The 18,773-nt window shown below is 40.9% G+C and overlaps 1 protein-coding gene across 2 annotated transcripts; it reads left to right on the top strand.

Moving 5' to 3' along the window:
• The first annotated feature begins 461 nt into the window (after window positions 1–461).
• pdcd6 (programmed cell death 6) lies at window positions 462–18,626 on the top strand. Of its 2 annotated transcripts, none has more exons than XM_085468708.1 (6): window positions 462–674; window positions 5,116–5,177; window positions 14,142–14,186; window positions 15,115–15,285; window positions 17,340–17,449; window positions 17,671–18,626. In XM_085468708.1, the coding sequence occupies exons 1-6, from the start codon at window positions 592–594 to the stop codon at window positions 17,767–17,769; spliced, it is 570 nt and encodes a 189-aa protein (XP_085324834.1). In that variant the 5' UTR covers window positions 462–591; the 3' UTR covers window positions 17,770–18,626. The 2 variants fall into 2 exon arrangements, with proteins under 2 accessions (XP_085324834.1, XP_085324835.1); XM_085468709.1 differs by having other exon boundaries at window positions 464–674; window positions 15,115–15,273.
• Window positions 18,627–18,773: the final 147 nt, after the last annotated feature.

Genomic DNA, 18,773 nt, shown 5'->3' with positions numbered 1-18,773 from the left:
CTTTAATTATGCTTTTGCTGCTAACATTTCTATAATTTATTAAGTAATAAGTAATGCAATATATAATCATGTAATGTTGAAAAATTATTCCTATTCTTAGTCCTAATATGAAGACACATTAAAATCAATATAACTGAACTGTGAGTCAGTTTTCAAATGCTTTTGTTTGGCTTTTATTTCTCAGAGAATGTTGCTGATTTTCCAGGAACTTCTCTAGACTGGTCCCTATTTCATCCCATTTAAAAAAAAAATCCTGGAAACGCCCGTGAATTTTACACTTAGTATTAAAATAATTTTAAAAAATTAATTTGATAAACTGTTGTTAGACGTGACTTTACCAACACTTACAATTACTTAAAAATTTTAGGTTTCTATTTTCACTTTAGCTGAAAATAAGAGGAAATTGTGACGTCACCCCCTTCATGGGTAGTGTTGAATGATTGGCCACGCCTCTGTGCGCGAGGGAGGCAGGCTGTAACGTGAACGTCAGGGTGGTGAAGTCTGATTGAAGCTACTGAGAGCAGAAACTACAGCAGGAGGAGGAAACACAAGCTATACTTGTGCAAACCTGACAGAGAGCTCCGTGTAAAAATGGCGTACCACAGTCCATACAGAGCCCCCCCACACATCAACGCTCCTCCGGACCAGGGTTTCCTGTGGAATATCTTCCAGAGGTAAGTGCAGGAAAGCCGGGTTGTTTCGCTGCTGTGTGCCTGTCTCTCACTTTGCTTCGAGGTGAAAACTGCTGTCGTGTAATAGCGCGGGAGGAAGAGGGTGAGACTGGGTGGGGGTGACACTAAATATTTCATTGAGAGCTCGCTGTTTTTGTTTGTCGTTGCTCTCATCTATGCATAACTCTTTTTCGGGACAGATTTCCCGGAGTGAAATGACTGATTTTCAGTGTTACAGTTGAGCCTCAGTTGTGGAAGTAGTACTACACAGTACACAGCCTGTAGCTGCTTTATGTCACATCTGGTACTACCTTACATTACTACGCGTCTGCAGTGCCGCATAGTTGTATTGATGATGTTACATTGTGCCGAAATGAAGTCAAAGTCAGTCAGCTTGCTCAGTGAGAGTTTTCAAACCTGGGTTCAAGGACCTCCGGGAGTCCTTGAAGGGTTTCCCCTCCCCGGTTTATCCTAGCAACGGAATCACAGCTCCATTCAAAATGTTTTATTTATGTCTCCAGTGAAAACCATCTTCCACCAACACTTGAGTCTGAAGAAGTCATATAGAAATGATATAATATTCTAAAAAAGCTGGATATGACTAACTGGATCTATTTAAAACACATTGGAGAGCTTATTTCCCAAAAAAACATTGTTTTATGTTGGATTTTTGGATGTTCCCCCCCCTCCCATATTTGGATGTTAAAGTGTCAGCCACTGATAGTCATCAGTTTCAGCACAGCCTGAGTCAAAAGCGTGTCAGCAGCCAAGAAGGTCATAGAGTAGTAGGCAGAGAGGGAAATGTTCATATGCCTTGGCCCTGGCAATAGTAAGCTATAGAGTTATGTAATACTGCAGAAGATTTTTTTTCTCACATTAGGATGCTGCTGGCATTGCAAGGCTCGAAACACCCTTTAACTAATTATTTATGTATGGTGGAAAAGCTTTAAGGTATCACATGTACACATTTTGCCTCTTTGAGGAGCAGCACCTTCTCGTGGCTGCATGCATCATTGTCATGCCAGGCGTTATTGTGACTATCATAAAAACATACAGTCATCTGTCACATGAGCCATTGCGCTGCCTCATCTGCTGCCCCTCGGTGAATATCTGGCAGAGCTTTGCTGGAATTCCCTCGGTCATGTGGTCAGAGTCAACGGAGCATGTTGACGCAGAAGGCTTTGCAATCCCTTTTACACGCACGCACCTACTAACCCATGACTCACCATCCCATTGTTGGACTGCTTTTATATACATGTTTGCTATGATATGACTACATCTGAGTGGATACGCCACGACAAGATAAGAAAAGTAGGCTATTTGACGTCTGCCTGGCTAGATGCTGAATGAGTCACTCTCTTCCTTTTGTGTGCATGCTCATGGATGGTTATGGTATGACAAAAATGTTTGAATCCTGCATTTCAAGACTCAGACTTGACTGAGTAGCTCCTACTCACCAATTCTCAGCGTTTAATCAAATTACACATTGATTTAATCAAATAACTACTTGGCAGAAACAAATGTATCTGACAAAAGTTGTTACACATGCAGAGCTAACCGTAATTCTTTCTGCGACTTGCTTTATCCTTAGATTAAAAAGGTTTAAAGTAGGAAGAGTAGCAGTGGAATTTTCAAGCTTGGGAGCTACAGCACCAGTGCCTTACTTTTGGACCAGTTATGTGGAAAGTAGGACGGACTTTTGTTCCGCAAGCTATATTCCAGCCTGATTGCCTAATAGGAAACAGTGAAACATGGGAAAATCTGAGCAGAATAACTGACTCAGTCATGGTGTTTTGTCCTTTTTCCCCCCCTTCTTTTAATATTGTCCCGCTGCAGCTTTTACATAGAAGTTCTGTATTTGACAGTGTGAATATGGAAACACCAGATGGTTAACTGCCTGCCTCTGCAGGCAAGAAGCAGTTTTAATGATGCTTTCAATTTTTTTTCTTTTTTACTGTTGAGGTAACTTCGCCTAAGGCTGGGCGTGTGAGCTTGTAGGAAGAAGACAGGCAGAGCGGGGAAAAAAGAGAGCTTATACTGTACACACACATACTTCTTTGAGATAATATCTCAGTGTTTGGTAAAGGCTGGGTACCCCCTCTGCCTCCACCAACCCAACCCATCACCACCTTCACAGTGACAAGGCTCTCATTTATGGCAGCATGCTGAGAGCGGTTCCTTCCCCAGCAGGAAGACCAGGCGAGACCGCGTGTTTGTTTTTCTTCATTTAACAGGGGAAATGCACACCGACATATAGCTGATCACCATGCCTCGATGGCTGCAGTCATAGAGTTGCGGCCGCACAAAAACGAGTCACAGCCGGGAGCAGAAACCCAGCACACTTTTTGTTTTTGTTGTTTTGTTTTGTTTGTTTGGGGGGGTCCTCCCCTCTTCTTCTCTGCTGGTATTCAAACTGTGTTTGTTGAGTGAGCTCTGCGTCAACAGGTTGGGCCTGGCAGGTTGCTAAGGAACAACTGAGTCACTGGATTTTTGACTAAGCTAGATTTCAAAAGTGTAAGGCCTCATATTTGTGCCAGAGTCCAACCTTATAATGTCTCTGCATCTCAAAGAGAGACTTGTGGCAACATTCAAGCAGACTATGATGTGTTTTTGTCCTTTATAGTTATCTATACTATCTAAATGTTCAGCTAAAGATTTGCTCTCAGCTCTGTGTGATGTCACTAAGAGCCGAGTTCCTAATTGATCCTAACATGGTGAGGCTTATGATTTGATGCCTGTTTGTTTGGGTCTCTAACTTTGTAGAGTGAAGAACTATGGTTATCGCATACATTGAATGGTGATTGGCTGAGAGCATCAGCAGAAGCTGAGATCAAAAAAGCTTCAGCGGTCTATCACCAGCTGTTTAACATGTAGACTGCAGGAGTTGTTATAGCAACAAGAACTAATCATTCAAATGGTAATGGATCCCCCCTGCATTGATCAACTTCTCCATTTTGATCCCAAAGTCTACTTATTATCTCACTCTCTTGGGATATTTTCAAGATGTGATGTGATTGGCTAGAGGTAGCGCTGGTGAATTTGAAATCTGCTTTGATTGGCTGATGTTTGCAACTTCTGGGAAAGAAAAGCTGAACTTTTATCAATGTTTCAGCTCCAAAGTAGTGGGAGGAAAGTGAAGCTGCATAACCTAATTCCCAAGGAGTGAAGGGCAATTGAAGGCTGAAGTGTGCACATGTGAGGGCTTCTTGAGCACAGAAGCCCCACCCACCTGGTGTTTAAACCTTCTGTTTATGAGGGGCAGCCAATCAGAACAAAGTCTTCTAAAAGGGCCAGAGGAAGGGAGCATAATTATGAGATAAATTATGATCTGTGTATCAGGAAAGCTACTCTGGCATAAAGACATAGAAATGACAAAGATTGCTCTCCTTAAAGGTACTGTAAGTGTACATTAATAATTACATCGCATCCCATTCCCTTTCTTTGTTTAAAGTCTGCCAGTGAGTCACCACATCAGTAGCACTTTCCTTCAGTTCTTTCTTTAAATACCTACACAGAGTAGAAATGTACTTAAAGAAGCAGCACTACCTTTGGATGCTTTACTAGCTTTGGTGGCTCCATTAGGGCTAAAACACCTGAATAGTTGGTGAACTGTGACAGTAAATTCAATGACCCTGGTCTATGAAGCTCTTAACCCATTTGCTAACGTTTTAAAGTAGAAATGATCCATAATAATTACATCAATCCTAAGTTTAAAGCCCTTTGATTTGTTGTCACTTCACCTGTAAAACATATTCAAGTAATGAAAACTTAAGTTCTCCAAGATCCAAAGTGACCTGAGAAAACTGGCTCAAACAAAGAGCAGTGCTTTTTGCTTGCTAGTTTCCAGTCAGTTGATTTACTAACTGTATGAGCTGTAACTTCAGGATCTGGGACAAAAAGAGACTAATTTAATTTTCTTGAGTAATTCTGCTTTGTTTTGTGAAGACTTTTCTCTCTCTCTGATATAATTTAATTAAACTGTCAGTGTTGTTGGCAGGAGGCAGCCTGATACATTCTTTTATGTATTGCCAGGTAGTCAAAATAGCATTGCTGTGCACATATGTCAAATATGAGAAATTTTAACTTTTGGTTTCACTATCACTTAAAAGAATCTTCCAAGCAGGCACTATGCTGTGGGCACTAAAAGTTACGAAGCAACAACCTGTTTTAGTTTGCATTCTCAGGACCAACACACACTAACACACACAAACCTTTAGACCTTGTCTGGCTGGTTTCTCTGATCTCTGAGTGTACAAACTGTCTTGTGCACCCTGATCACAGACTTCCATTCATTCTCTGTGCACTGTTGAAACACTAACACATGATCAGCGGGATGAGGTTTCAGTTTTCGAGCGCTGGTGCATGCTGCTTTTGTGTGTTGGGATTGTGTCCTGGTGTGAAGTGGTTAAAGCAGGCGGTATCTAATCTGTGTTTTCCTCCCCAGGGTCGACAAGGACCGGAGTGGAGTGATATCAGACACGGAGCTTCAGCAAGCCTTATCGAACGGTATGGATCAGTGTCTTGGAATTTCTGCCACTACTGTTATTGTCTTTCTTTCCCGTTCTATAAATATCTATATATATCTCACCTCCTTTTCTATGTCAATATATCATTTTTCCCTTTCTTCTTAATTCCCTCTGTTCTTCTTTGCTCCCCTGTGTGTCTCTCTCTTTGTCTCCCATCTCCTCGTTACACACCACTGGTCACTGGCTCACTCTTTGATTTAAGCAACGGCATGTTAAAGCAGAAAAATGGATGGGGATTTTATTTTTATCCCATCGATAGCAGGTGAACCGGATAAAAATGAATGGAGTTTTATTTTTGTCCCAGAACAGAGGAGTAGGTGAAGAGTTTAACGGCGTAGCTCGAGAGAAAATACTTTGATATTCTTCTGTGTCCCAGCAATGACAGCCAGCGCCACACCGTACAGGATGCTAACTGAAACTGTGGGTGTGGATTTTGTCACACTCTTCAAAAGTTCAAACAAGATGAATGCTCTCACATCATCGTAATAGGAATAAGCACAGACTGCTTATAAAAGATGGAAACTGGCTTTTGTTTTGTTGACGCCAGTAATAATGACCATATTTATACAAAAGCGTGTGAAGTTAACAAATCCATAAACTATAGAAAGCAAAACTGGCACAGGAGGTCACATGATGGGTCAAATAGTTCCAATAAAATACTCCAAAAGGCACCAAACCTCAAATAGTTTCTAAAGGTCTTTCTAAAGGCAATGAACACCTGCCATTTATACGAGCTAACACATGCTTTTATACATGGAGATGATCGCTGATGCTGTGCTAAAATGCTTGTGTGGACAGAGATTAAAACATGCTAATACTGACATAGCGTAATAAAGCATTTCTATTTACCTAAGTCACTCTGAAAGCCATTTTATTGTGCTTTCTCTTCTCTCTTGCTCTTGTATAATTAAAAGTGAAGCACAGAGTTTTAAAAGGGGGGAAAATAATGCATAAATCTGCCTCTGGTTAACTATTTAAGCATGTATGCAGTGCAATTAAACAGTAGTATGACAGAATTACATCATAGTTTCTATCCCCTGGTAAACTTGGAGGAATCCTGTGTGGTTCATCAGCAGCTGACGATGTTGACATTTACTCAGCACTTATAGTCTTTTAGCGCGATAATGTGAATTTGCAATGTATTGTAGGTGACTGTTAAGTGAAACCCTTTAGCAGAGTTTTAAAGGTGAGTCAGCTGGAAGCAATTAAATGTCAGCCATGGATAACAACCCCAATCATGCCTGTGCCACATAGGCTAATGGTGGCTTAATTAACTAGTTAGCTACAGCTCATAAACTGCTTAAACTTTTAAACTCTTGCTTTTGTCTTTCATAAAGTTGTTTGTGAGGCTGGGTGACTTTATATAAGGGGTGTGCTTTCTCTCCTGCAGAATGTATTAATCTGATTGAAAACCCAGGGATGTTTCATGAGGCTTACAGCTGCTAGTAATGGAGGCACAGTCCCTCTTAGTCTTGTAGCTCTGCAGGAGGAGCTGCATTCAGACAGGGACGAGGCTTCATTTCCTTAACAAATTAAAAGAAAAGAAACAGAGTGCTTGTTATTCCTCCCCAGCGGTTTCGGGAGAAGCACTGAATAAATGATACGGGTCATCTTCTCTGCTCACATCCTGGAAAATGAAGTCACTTATTATTTGTTTATGTATTTATTTTTTTTATGCTCGTAATGATGAGGAGACACCGTTAGACCAGAAACTGTGGCACAGGGTTGATGTTTGTATATTCATTATAATATAATGTCTTCCCCCATCAAGCTTTTGTTTGATTTGCTCCAGCAGCTTTTCAAAGACTTTTCAGCAGATTACGCTGCCCAGAAACCCATTTTTCTGGGCACTTCAAAAGAGAGAAAGAGGCAAAAAAGAAGTGTGAGAGCCAGCAGCAGCACTGAAAGAAGCTGTTATCGGGCTGCGCAGTGACTCTGGCACAGCATACTGATTAGTGTGTAGTGTGTGTTTGTGCGAGGCAAGCGTGTGTGCGTTGCTCATTTCATCAGATTTTTGGGTTTTTTGCCAAGGGTCAGTGAGTCTCTTCTTGTTTTTTTGGACTCGCTGTTGTGTTTGTGTGCTCCTCGCTGCGTATGCGTGCGGCGAACGGCAGGTTTCCCGGTCCAGTCTCTCCTAGTTCATTAGATTCATTGGGAAATGAAACCGAGCCAGTCAAGCCGAACACGGCGCACTGCATCCTGTCCTGCAGCTTCCTAAAGACAACCCGCCGTTCGACTGTCTGTTGCAGCTCTACTGTCTCTGCATTCTGCTTTTTTGAATCAGTTTCCTGCCATCAACTATGCTTTGTCTACTTATTCTTCTTTACCCCTGTCTCTGAGGAGAGCAGAGAGCATCAAGGTTCAGGAGGGAGGCTGGGCCAGTTAAACTCTTTTATCCTCTGCTGCTGTTTCTGCATCACATACTCTGGTTTTCTTATCGTCCATCAGCGCTCTGCCTACCTGTCTTCTGCACATAGAAAATGATCCGGGCTTCACTTCATATGTTTCTTTTTTCCTTTTGCTTTGTGCAGAAATCTTTTAATCTCCTGCTTTTTTTACATGTATTTTCTTTTTCCAGGTAGAAAAAAGAAATCAGTCGGCTAGAAAAAGGCATTTTAAACATTTTAAACATAGGATTATACAACATCTCCTCTCCTCTTACATTTCTCTTGAGGATATGGTACCGGCTGTTTTCCTGCCATGCCCTCTGTCTCCTTGTCCTCTCTTACTCTGACTTTGTCTCTTTGTCTCTCACCCTTACTTAGACAGACACACAGAGAGGGAAAGTGAAACTATCTTCCCTCCTCTCTCTCTCAGTCCTGTAACACCCAGGACTGAGAGAGTGATGGCTCTGTGCTGTTGGAAGTGCACGTGCCTGTCTGTTTTGTCCGTATGCCTTTTAGCCGGGCCATTTGCTATAAATATGGATTTTTTTTCTGGCCTTGTCTCTTTGCTCAGCAGTAAGCAGATACCCTACCAACTTGCCTCCATGCTCCCCCCACTCTCCTGCTTGAGTTATTTGTGTAAGAGCTCCACTGAAACTGCTGACATGCAGAGCGGGCTTGAGGAACTCAATCAGCAGCCCTTTCCGTTACACTTGTACATATGTACACTTTTGTAAAACCTGAGCTGAGTCAGATGGCATGGATATTACTCAGACAGTGTTAAGCTTTTCAGCATTTCCACCTTCTGGTGAAGGAGCTGCGTCATGCACTGAATATGTTAGATCCAGTCATTTTCTAATGGCGTGCGGCACCGGTGCCATTTTGACTGGATTCCTTCTTATGCGTTTTCCTTATATGTGACCACAAAACACACAGAGCTGACTGTAGCAGTCGCTTTAATTATAATTCTCTTTACTCTGAGCAATGACTTGCTTGGATACTCCTGTTGATAAGCTCCCAGCATACTACATAACTGTACTCTTTGCATGATTTCAAATTGCAAGGTTTGAGCGACTCCCAGAAAAAGCTAAATTGCAATCACTTACATTTATATTAATTCAACGATAATCAAGCAGCTCTGTCCCTTTGCTGCTCTCAAGGTCAAACCTTTACCTGAGTAATACAGGATGTGTGTTTCGGGAGGTTTCAAGTCTGTGTCGCTACTTTGTGAGCTTAACATTTAAAGTGTGTTTGGAAAAGTTCAAATCCGTGTTTGCTTATGTCAGGCGTGTAGGGGACAATCGACTCACTGAACTCCATCACGACCGTTACATGTATGCGTATACACTGCGGTCAGCGCTCTCCGTTTTTCCACTCGCCCGCCTCCCTCCTCGCCTCTTATATTCTCTCACTTCTGTCCACCTCGCCACTGGCAGTTCACCAGTGAGAGGGGTCCAGTGTGTGGACAGGACAGAGGGAGTATTGTCCCAGTCTGCCATCAGACGCTCACAAACATCTCAGCCATACTGGCCGCTTCACACTGGGCAGCCGCAGTGTGTCTAGCATACATTGGTGACCTCACAGCTAGCTACTGGTGTGAGGTGTGTGTGCGTGTGCATGCATGCGTGTAGAAGAGCCCGTGCGTCTGGAAAGGTCACAGCTTGTTCTCTGCTCTGCCTTTGGGCATTTTACTGCTGGCTCTAATGTTTGAGTAGCATTCACAGCGTTTTAGCTGAATCCATGTTTGAACATCCAATTTCTGCTCACGCCAACAGCTACGTAACACTGTAGTATAGAAATATCAAAGATGCATTTAAAGGAAAATTAGAAACACTGTTTTTGGACTAGTGACAAACTCTTTTAATTATAGTTATAACTTATAATAACAGCCTATAAAAATATCTGAATTTTTTTGCTCCTGAAAATTCCAGTATCCCTCGGTATTTCTTACAGTCAACTTATTACATTTAATAAAATAATTGTTGACATTTTACTCTGGATTAACCGTCAAGCGGCATTTTTCATGATCCTATATCCATATTGGATTCTGACCGGTTTATCGGCAGACTGATATTATCTATACAGGTAACAGCCAGATGCTCTATAAAAGCAGAAGTTGTTGCTGTTTGCTAGTTTGGAGCATGTAAGTGTGTGTTAACACAATGCCACAGTCTTCCTGGGAGGCGTGATGATTTGGCCATGTTTTATAGCCACAGGACCTGGACACCTTACAGAGTTGAGCATGAACTCCTCTGTATACCAAAGTAATCTAGAGTCAAATGTGAGCTTTAGCTGTTGGCCATCTGTCCAACAGCTAAAGCTCACAGTGGATCTAAAACAGAATGACTGAAAAACAAAATCAACAAGCAGTGACCCGCTCAAAGTCCAGTCAACCTGATTGAAATGCTGTTGCCTTAAGAGAGTTGTGCATAAATGAAGTGAATGATTCGAGTGTTTCTGCAGATTTTTTTTTTTTTTAAATTATCTATTAAAAATAGTTTTAGTACTAGTAATACAAACATAAAAACATGAATTATGTTTTTGACTATGAATTGTTGGTGATCAAAGTATTAGGGAGTTTCCAGTTTATCTAAATTGTTGTGTTTAAATGTGCTGTAGCACATAATTCGCTACTATTACTGAAACGAAGAAGTAACAGGAAATCATTTTGTAATGAAGTGTGTGTGTGTGTGTGTGTGTGTGTGTGTGTGTGTGTGTGTGTGTGTGTGTGTGTGTGTGTGTGTGTGTGTGTGTGTTGTTGTTTTTTTTTTGTTTTGTTTTTTTTAAAAGCATCTGTTGCACATTAAGGAAGTATATATAGAGATGACAAACAGAAATGTAGCCCGATTAAAGAAGTATTCCTTTAACATGGTCATAAATGACACCACGCCATTCATTTTAGTCGATGAGAGATGTGGTTTGATGAAAAAAGTACTTGTGAGAAATGGCAGCAAAGAGACATGCTGTAACACTGACCCGCTTCTACAAATTGCCCTCACATCTATATGCTAATAATACTTTATGATTGTTGCTTTAGTTCATTATTTAGTTCGTTTTGGATGAAAGTGGAATATAGATTCTGGCCCAAATCCCAGCGTCAGTAAGAGCCTCAGGCCTGTCCCAAAACGGCTCTATCCACAGTCCTAGACGGCCTCAGCCATCAATAAAACAAACTGAGCAAGAGGGAGGAAATGACTAGTGTCCTCTGAAGCACACAGTACTTAGTGTACCAAAATCTTAAAGTTTTGAGGTCCTGAAATTGTTTCAGCTTCATATTATTTATTTAGACGCTTTAATGGGCTTTCCCAAGTAAAATCGAGGTGTGAATAAATCAACAATAAAGCAATTTCTGTGTTATGTTTGATTTGAAACCTTTTTATTTAAATGAGATCCTCTTATCTAAGCTCTTGAGGCTCGCGCTGCAAACCTGCTTACTGCTGTGCTGGCATAGCTGTGGAGGAAAATCAAAAACAAGCAGCACGGTGTGAAAAACGCTCCAGAGTTTTGGCAAGCTGTTGAAATTCTGCAGAGGCTGTTTTAGGATCTGCAAAAAGAGTTTCAGGAAACAACCTTAGGTCAGCAAATGTAGGCAAGAGAGCTCAAGGTACTGCAATGAGAACCAAACTGCAAATGTTTTGTTCACCTCATCTCCTCGGGTCGCTTCTCTTTTGTTATCTCTGCTCCTTTTGTGCGTTTCCTTGCCTCCCCTCGCTTCTCTACATCTTCTCAGACACGCTTCTCTTTATTCCTGGTCCTGAACTGCCAGCCTGCCTGTAATAAAGTGAGGTGGTGAATCAGCAGCTATTTAGATGGCCTGATAAATCTCACTGTCTTGAGAGTGTGAAGCAGGCTATAAAAGTATAAACACTCACCTGAAGTAAAGACCTATTGCTCTTTTTCGCGCCCACCTATATGACAGGTAGATTCACTTGTAATTGAAGTTTGTCCTCTAGATGAAAAATAATGATGCGTAGCTGGAAAAAAAAGACATAAATTGTCATAAAACTCACCCCCGCTTTTTTAAAAAAACTGCAAAAGTCTTGAGCCACCCCTCATTTCTTTGTACTTTGCTGGGAAAATGCGCCAATGGGTGCAATAACAGATATGTAGAGAGAGAGTATTGTAACAAATCTTAAGGTCAATATTTGATATGACCACCTTTAATCTTCTGCACAGATTGAACTGTCTTAGTCAAGCTTTCCTGTCACTTCTTCAGGAACAGTTCTCCAGGCTTCTAAGAGCTCGTCTGCATCAATGCATCAAAGCTCACGGCAAATTTCAGAATGCTGATGTGCTCGTTCTTCTTCATTGCAGCCACCACATTCTCCTTTAACCTCCTAAGACCCGAACTTTTCCACGGCATGCATTTTTAATTTCTCTTTGATATTTAGGCATATTGGGGCCCGATGAATGTAAAAACAAAGAATTACCTTATTTTTGTTTTTATGAAAAACCAGAGCCACATATGAGGATATTCGTTTAAAATTTTGATAGAACAGTAGCAGTATAATGTCCTTATAAGTGGATATCAGGCCCTTGAAGAGCAAAATTGAGTATTTTGGTCTAAATAACCCAAAATGTTATTTAAACATATGTGGACGCAGGTCCTAGGAGGTTAAAGCATTACAGACATAATTCACTGTTTGCTTGACTTCTTCATACTTAAACACACAGACACGCACACATGTACAAAAACTCATAAACATGAAGACACAACATATCTACCTCATCCAGGAGATAAAACTCTGCCCAAGAGTACTTGAGAGTATTTATATATTTTTGCATTTAGTAAAATGTTTACTTAATTTTTTTTAAAATTTATTATGGCACGTAAATACAACGAAAGATTTATACAGTTACTCGATTACCAAAATAATTGGCAGTATGTTTGGGATCACTGTTATGCTTTCTAGATGGTGTTGCGTGATAGGGTAGCTGTGGCTTAGGAGGTAGCGCAGGTCACCTACTGATCGGAAGGTTGGTGGTTCGATCCCAGGCTCCTCCAGTCTGCATGTCAGTAACCCCAAGTTGCTCTCAGTTTAGAGACAGTGCTTGTGAGAATGGGTGTGATTGGGTGAACGTGGCACATTGTACTCCGGGAGAGTAGAAAAGCACCGTATAAGAATCAGTCCATTTACCATAGATCAAAATGTAATGGTTTTTTCTGCATTAATAATTCCAACAATTCCAACTTTATTAAAACAACCCTGCTGACTTAAATAAAGCCCCAAATCATGACAAAGTCTCCACCATGTTTTCCAGATGGCTGTAGACACTCACTGCTGTACCTCTGTCCTGCATTCCTCCAGATAATCATTGTAATTTAAACCAAAATTTCACATTCGTCAGTCAGAGTTGTTTGTTCTGTGTAGACACAACACTGGTTCATCCCTTGATTTAGATCCAATTTTTTTTAATGATTTACATGTCAGTGTTAAATAAATAAAACCTTCAAAAGCCTGGAGAACTGTTACTGGAGACCACTTTAAAAAAAAATCCAAGCAAGCGTGACTCCTTGGGCGCAAAACATAAAGAAATCGGGGGTGGCCTCATAGACATAGGCTGTCTTCACAGCATAAACTTTTGATTTGTCATTGCTGGAGTGGAATTAATCACAGTATTAATGGCTCTGTTCTAATCAAGTGTCCTTTGAGGATGACGGTGTGATAGTGAGTCAGCAGGCACAATAAATCATGTTAATGGCAGACGGTTTGACGTGCCATTAAAGGACAATCACAGTAGATTAGTAACATTTGTGATAGGTGATATCAGGGATTGCTGCTTTCTGCAGGTTTCAGGTCCCTGCCACGGCAACTCAACAGCTGCTGTGAAAAAAAGTGTGTCTGCCAAATCCTTCCCTCTTCACTCATTCACATCTCTCATAATAACGCACATGAGACTACACTAATGATCATCATTTTTCATTATCATCTGCTTGATGGGTTACTATGGTAATTTTCTGATTTATGAAACGTAAAGCGCCGCAGTGTGGGCTTGTTCGCATTGAAAGTCATCTGCCTTACATGGACACTACCAATGTATTTCATGCACAGTGCACATATAATCATAATAACAGTGGCAGGAAGTACATTTTATAGATAGTACAGTCAAGTATGTCTACAGTACTGTTATGTTTGGTCAAATGAAGCCGGGCGTTGCATTTCAGTTATCGTCTCGAGATAATGAACTCATTAAAAAGCAGTAAAATCAGATTCTTTCTTGGGTATGTCGTGATCTTAGGAAATAAATACAGGCCCCGCTAAAATGCTAATCTTGTGAAAATGTTTAATTAAGCTCCAATAGCAAGAAGAGTGTTTATTTTCTGTTTATTGTGATGATGCCAATTTTAACTGCAGTTCCACACAGTTGGTGTTAAAAAACAAAAAATCCCACGGCTGCTGTGGCTCTTACAAAACTCTACTGCACTCCCTAAAGATTTATTATATCATTACTGCTACCTCAGCTCTGTTATCATTATATCAGTTTCTTTGGGGCATTTAGCAGCTGGATGTTGCTGCAGGTCTTGGTGTATTTTTAACCAGCGCTCCTCTGTTTCACAGGCACGTGGACTCCTTTCAACCCAGTGACCGTCCGCTCCATTATATGTAAGTGACCAGTGACGGTGAGACAACCAACTTCCACACACTGCCTCTTGTTCTGGAAATATTCAGGTTGTTTATCTGCCTCCATGCCATGACAACCAGATTAGTTCATTAAACAGCGAGCAATCTGAAGACACAAACAAGCCTCTGCTGTTCTCCTGCTTTAGTGGAAACCTGCAGCCATCAATAAAACCAGGAAGAGGGGAATATCTGCAAGGAAATTGAAAAGCTGGTCCTAAAGGGCAGCTGAGAGTTTCCTAAGACTTCAAATATTGATCTGTTGACTCTTTTATAATATACAGCTGAGGTTAAAAACTGGAAACTTTGCAGTGTAGTTGATCTTTTAAACACACTGACTCTGAATCACACTGTACTAAACGATTCTTTTGTACTTTCTGTACACGAATGGCTGTGGCTTATTTATTTTTAAACTCCAAGACCAGAAGTATGTTAAAAAATGTCTGTCCCTGGGTCTCGCATGTACTTTGCACTCTCCGTTTGTTGTGCGACTTCCAAAGTAAATCCGTATAATTCCATCGCCTCTCCTTTCCACTGCACCATGCGCAGTAAATCCATTGTTTAGTACTCCCACAGCAAGAAGCATATCCTGTGATAACACTCCCTTTGTTGGGAGGTAATTGGATTGAAGCGCATGGGGGTGAGGAGTGGAGTACTGGTGGGGGGGATCAAGCTGTTTTCTTTCGCTGTCTTATGAGGCAGGAGTTAGTCAAGTGTGAGTCTTGCTGTCCCACACTGTTAATTCTGCTGTTCCCTGATAGCCCTGCAAAGATGTATGCGGTGCCGTACTCACTCTCGTGTCCTTAAAACTGTCCCAACCACATTTAATGTCCAGAATGTCTACCAGTGTGCGTGCATATGCATATATGTTGTCAGTACCGGTGCATTTAATATGCGTTATATTCTACTTCAGCCATGTTCGACAGAGAAAATAAAGGTGGGGTGAACTTCAACGAGTTTGCCGGTGTGTGGAAGTACATCACGGACTGGCAGAACATCTTCAGGAACTACGACAGGGACAACTCCGGCTTCATCGATAAACAAGAGCTTAAGCAGGCACTGACTGGATTCGGTGAGCAACAAAGTATGCTTGTGTACTAAAATTTAGGGTGCTGGTGGAGGGCTCGATGGTCTCTAGGCTGTTTCTACACGGTCAGTGTTTTTGTCTTTTCAGTTTTCTGTGTGTGTGTGTTTTAGATACAGCAGCTAGACACCAAATGAGTATATTTTAATCCTACTTTTTTTTACTAACCACCACATATACAAATGCTTTCAATTCATATATTTTGACAAATGTTAATTTGCGACTTTAAATTGGCCTGTAAAAAGCCAGAAAAAGTTGGGGTGCTTTGCAAACTAAATTCAACAGGAAGTGCTACAGACAACTAATAAAGTGTTGAACATTTGAGATTTGGCTGTTTGTTAGCAGGCAGGTCAGTTTATCACCTTGACATAGTGTTGGAGTAAGTACAAAATGTTGTTTGGCCTTTCTTGATAAGACGTCATCTGGGCGACGGCACCTGACTCCAAAGCCAGCATTAATGGTGTTTCCACTGCCTCCAACTGTGCAGAAAACATGCCGAATAGTTCCAGTTCTCCGTGATCTGACGAAGGGAGAACACAAAACATAATCGTTACTCAAACTACAGCAAGACAGTTTTATCTGCTGAGTCCATTTTAAACGAGTTTAGAGCCACAGAAGGGAGCAGCAGCATCTTGTGGACTTTCTCTGCATTCAGTGGTGGAGTTTAAGTTGCATTGTTTTGAATGCATTGCTGCCCGAAGGCCTGAAGATCATTGCCATTCACTGTTGGTTTTCAGCCTTGTCTGCTGTGTGCATATATTAAAGGATTTTTTGAACAGCAGATAGTATTACCTGCTTTGTACTTATACAATAAGAAATACGGCTATTAGACTGTGTGTCTATGCTGTCTTTACACTGTTAAGACTGTCGTGTTGCTCATTAACCTGATGAGTTGCTCATTGGTGCTGTTTAAGCATTATGCAGCTTTTTTCAGTCTCATTTTTCTCCAACTTTTATGAAACAATTTTCTTTCACCAAATTGAGCAGATGTGTTTTGTCAGTATTAAAATCAATTTAAATAATTTACTAATCAGCAGTAAAGTGACCAAATTAATAAATAAAAAAAGAACCTGTGAATGAAATGAGAGTGAAATCTGCCTGTGGGCTACGTTTGTGGTCAATGAAAAAGAAAGATTTCTTCGAAATAGCTGTTTTACTTTGCATGTTTTTGGTGTTTCTTTGTGTTTCCGTATTTTCTAAATCTGCTTCACGAGACTCCTGAAGATCAGAAGACACAGAGGCTCATATTCACTGTATTGTTTTCACTGGCAGTGGCAGGAGCGTCTCAGTAAAGCAGATGTACAGTATCACACTGATGGCGGCTGTCCCGTGAATGCCTTAATCTGACCGTATCATAACATGTCTCGAGTACAGCCACAACTTGTTCTTCTGCCCAAGCCAGTCTGCGTTCATTCCACCCAGCCTGGAGCTCTGCCACAGTCAATTTGCATATGTCATGGTTCACTTAAAAGTCATTACCTGGCCAGGAGCCTCGTGTATGTAGAGGCTGTCATGCCCTCAGTGGCTCCAGGAGCTTCTCACAGTCTCAAGGTCCAGGATACAAATTAAGGGGTGGGGAAAGAAATCGACACAGCATAGCATCCTGATAGTTTGTGTGGCAATATCGTATCGATATAGAGACATCCAATATCAATACTTTATTATTCAGTGACAATGTTGCTGTGCTAAACTGTTTCATTTTGTAGCACAGAAATAACTGAAATGAGCTGTATCTTATTGGATAAAACGGATACTGAGAAAGCTGTACTTTGAGGACATAGCTTGCAATTAAAAAAGGTAATAAATCGCAGTAAATGTTTTTGTGATAGCATTTTGCAAAAGTAAAGAAAACAAATCCCAATCGTATGATGTTGCAGGGTGCGTGGTGATTCCCACCTCAACAAAGACCCAGAGGTGAACGTCCAGCATCTGCCATAGCAGAGTTTAGACCAGAAATCAAATGCATTATAAATCATCCTTTATCAGAAAACAAACTGAGTGGGTGAATGTGTAGGACAGCTTTGAAATGACGGCTGTGTTACTGTTGTGTGCAGGCTATCGTCTATCGGACCAGTTCTACGGCACACTGATAGAGAAGTTCGACCGCCAGAGGAAGGGACAGGTGGCCTTCGATGACTTCATCCAGTGCTGTATTGTACTGCAGGTAACAGAGTCGCACTGACTGTAGTGTGCATGTAAAAGACTTGAAGTGGACTTTCAATCATGTATTTTTATGAGCCAGTTTCTTCCTTCTCAGTAATTTCATGCAGCTATAGAAGAGGCTGCTAAGTGTGACAAAAAGCCTAAAGAAGTAAATGGTATTAATAATAATGAGATAATGCTTCTGGCTAATCTGCAGTAAATCCTTTTTCTGTGCTTTTGCAGAGGTTGACTGATGTTTTCAGGCGATATGATACGGATCAGGACGGCTGGATCCAGGTTTCATATGAACAGTATCTTTCCATGGTCTTCAATATAGTATAATATACACGGCTCACCACAGAAGAGCACAACTGGACACAACTGTGCCAAAGCTACCGGCACCTCCCGGAAGTCTGCCATGATGGACGCTGCAAGATTTTTTTAAATTTTTAATGCCTTGCTGTTGTTTTTTGTTTTGTTTTTTTTGGGGTTTTTTTTGGGGGGGGGGGGTTCACTTTTATTTATAAAGTTAACAACACAATTTTTTCTGTTTATTTTCCAAATCATTTATCTGGAAGTATAACTCAAATGCTTGATATAATAATAATAAAAAAAATCTTGTAGTGTTTTTGTTTGTTGACCAATCTGAACATTGTCTGTGTCGGCGACTCCGTGTGGGGGAACATTATGGACGCATCTGTCTTTCTGTCTGTCTGTTAATGTTGACATTAAATGTCTTAACTTTAATTGATTACATTAAAAAAAGAAAAGAAAAAAAGATCAGTCGAGAGTGAAATAATGCATTGTAAATACGATTTCAAATGCATTGCATGCTTTTCAGGGAAATTTCACCCCACAGTTGAAGCATGCTTTCCCTTTCTCTTGACTTTTTCCTCAGCCCTATTTTGCTCAAAGCCATGTTTACAAAACTGTGAGAGCAGGAGACGCCCTGCTTTGAGATTCACTCACATGCCAGCTTACATGCCATATTTGTACAAAATTATTTTTAACAGCAAATCTTCAAATGTGAGAACATACAGTTGGTTTTTTTTGTTTGTTTGTTTTTTTGGTAGAGGGTAAGCATAATGCCTTTAGTAAAGCTTATTTTTTGTGCATGATGCCTTAAAATGTGTACAAACAAACAGGAAAAAAACACAAAAGAGAAATCTTTTATTAAAAACAGAAATAAGAGAATCTGATGTGGAGTTTGCTCTCATTATTTCCAGCTTCACAAAGCCTGGCATGCCTGGCTTTGCAAGGAAAACTGGATTTAAGGCTCAGTGTCTCCCTCTGCTGTGTGTTTCCGGTTTTTACCACTGCAATGCACCAAGCTTGTGTGCGTCCCA

This window comes from Copadichromis virginalis, linkage group LG9 (genome assembly GCF_057382275.1).
Source record: "Copadichromis virginalis isolate Kocher_CV1m ecotype Utaka linkage group LG9, C_Virginalis_male_GT1.1, whole genome shotgun sequence".
In the NCBI taxonomy this organism is placed as follows: Eukaryota; Metazoa; Chordata; class Actinopteri; order Cichliformes; family Cichlidae; genus Copadichromis; species Copadichromis virginalis.
The sequence above is the reverse complement of the archived record's forward strand: the minus strand, read 5'-3'. Positions and strand labels throughout refer to the sequence as shown.

What these genes read in the sequence shown, in the direction of transcription:
- pdcd6 (XM_085468708.1), top strand. Translation starts at nt 592, where the DNA reads ATGGCGTACCACAGTCCATACAGAGCCCCCCCACACATCAACGCTCCT. An exon ending in TGGATTCGGTGAGCAACAAA is followed by an intron (nt 15,286 to 17,339) that starts GTATGCTTGTGT and finishes TGTTGTGTGCAG; the next exon opens with GCTATCGTCTATCGGACCAG. An exon ending in AGTGCTGTATTGTACTGCAG is followed by an intron (nt 17,450 to 17,670) that starts GTAACAGAGTCG and finishes GTGCTTTTGCAG; the next exon opens with AGGTTGACTGATGTTTTCAG.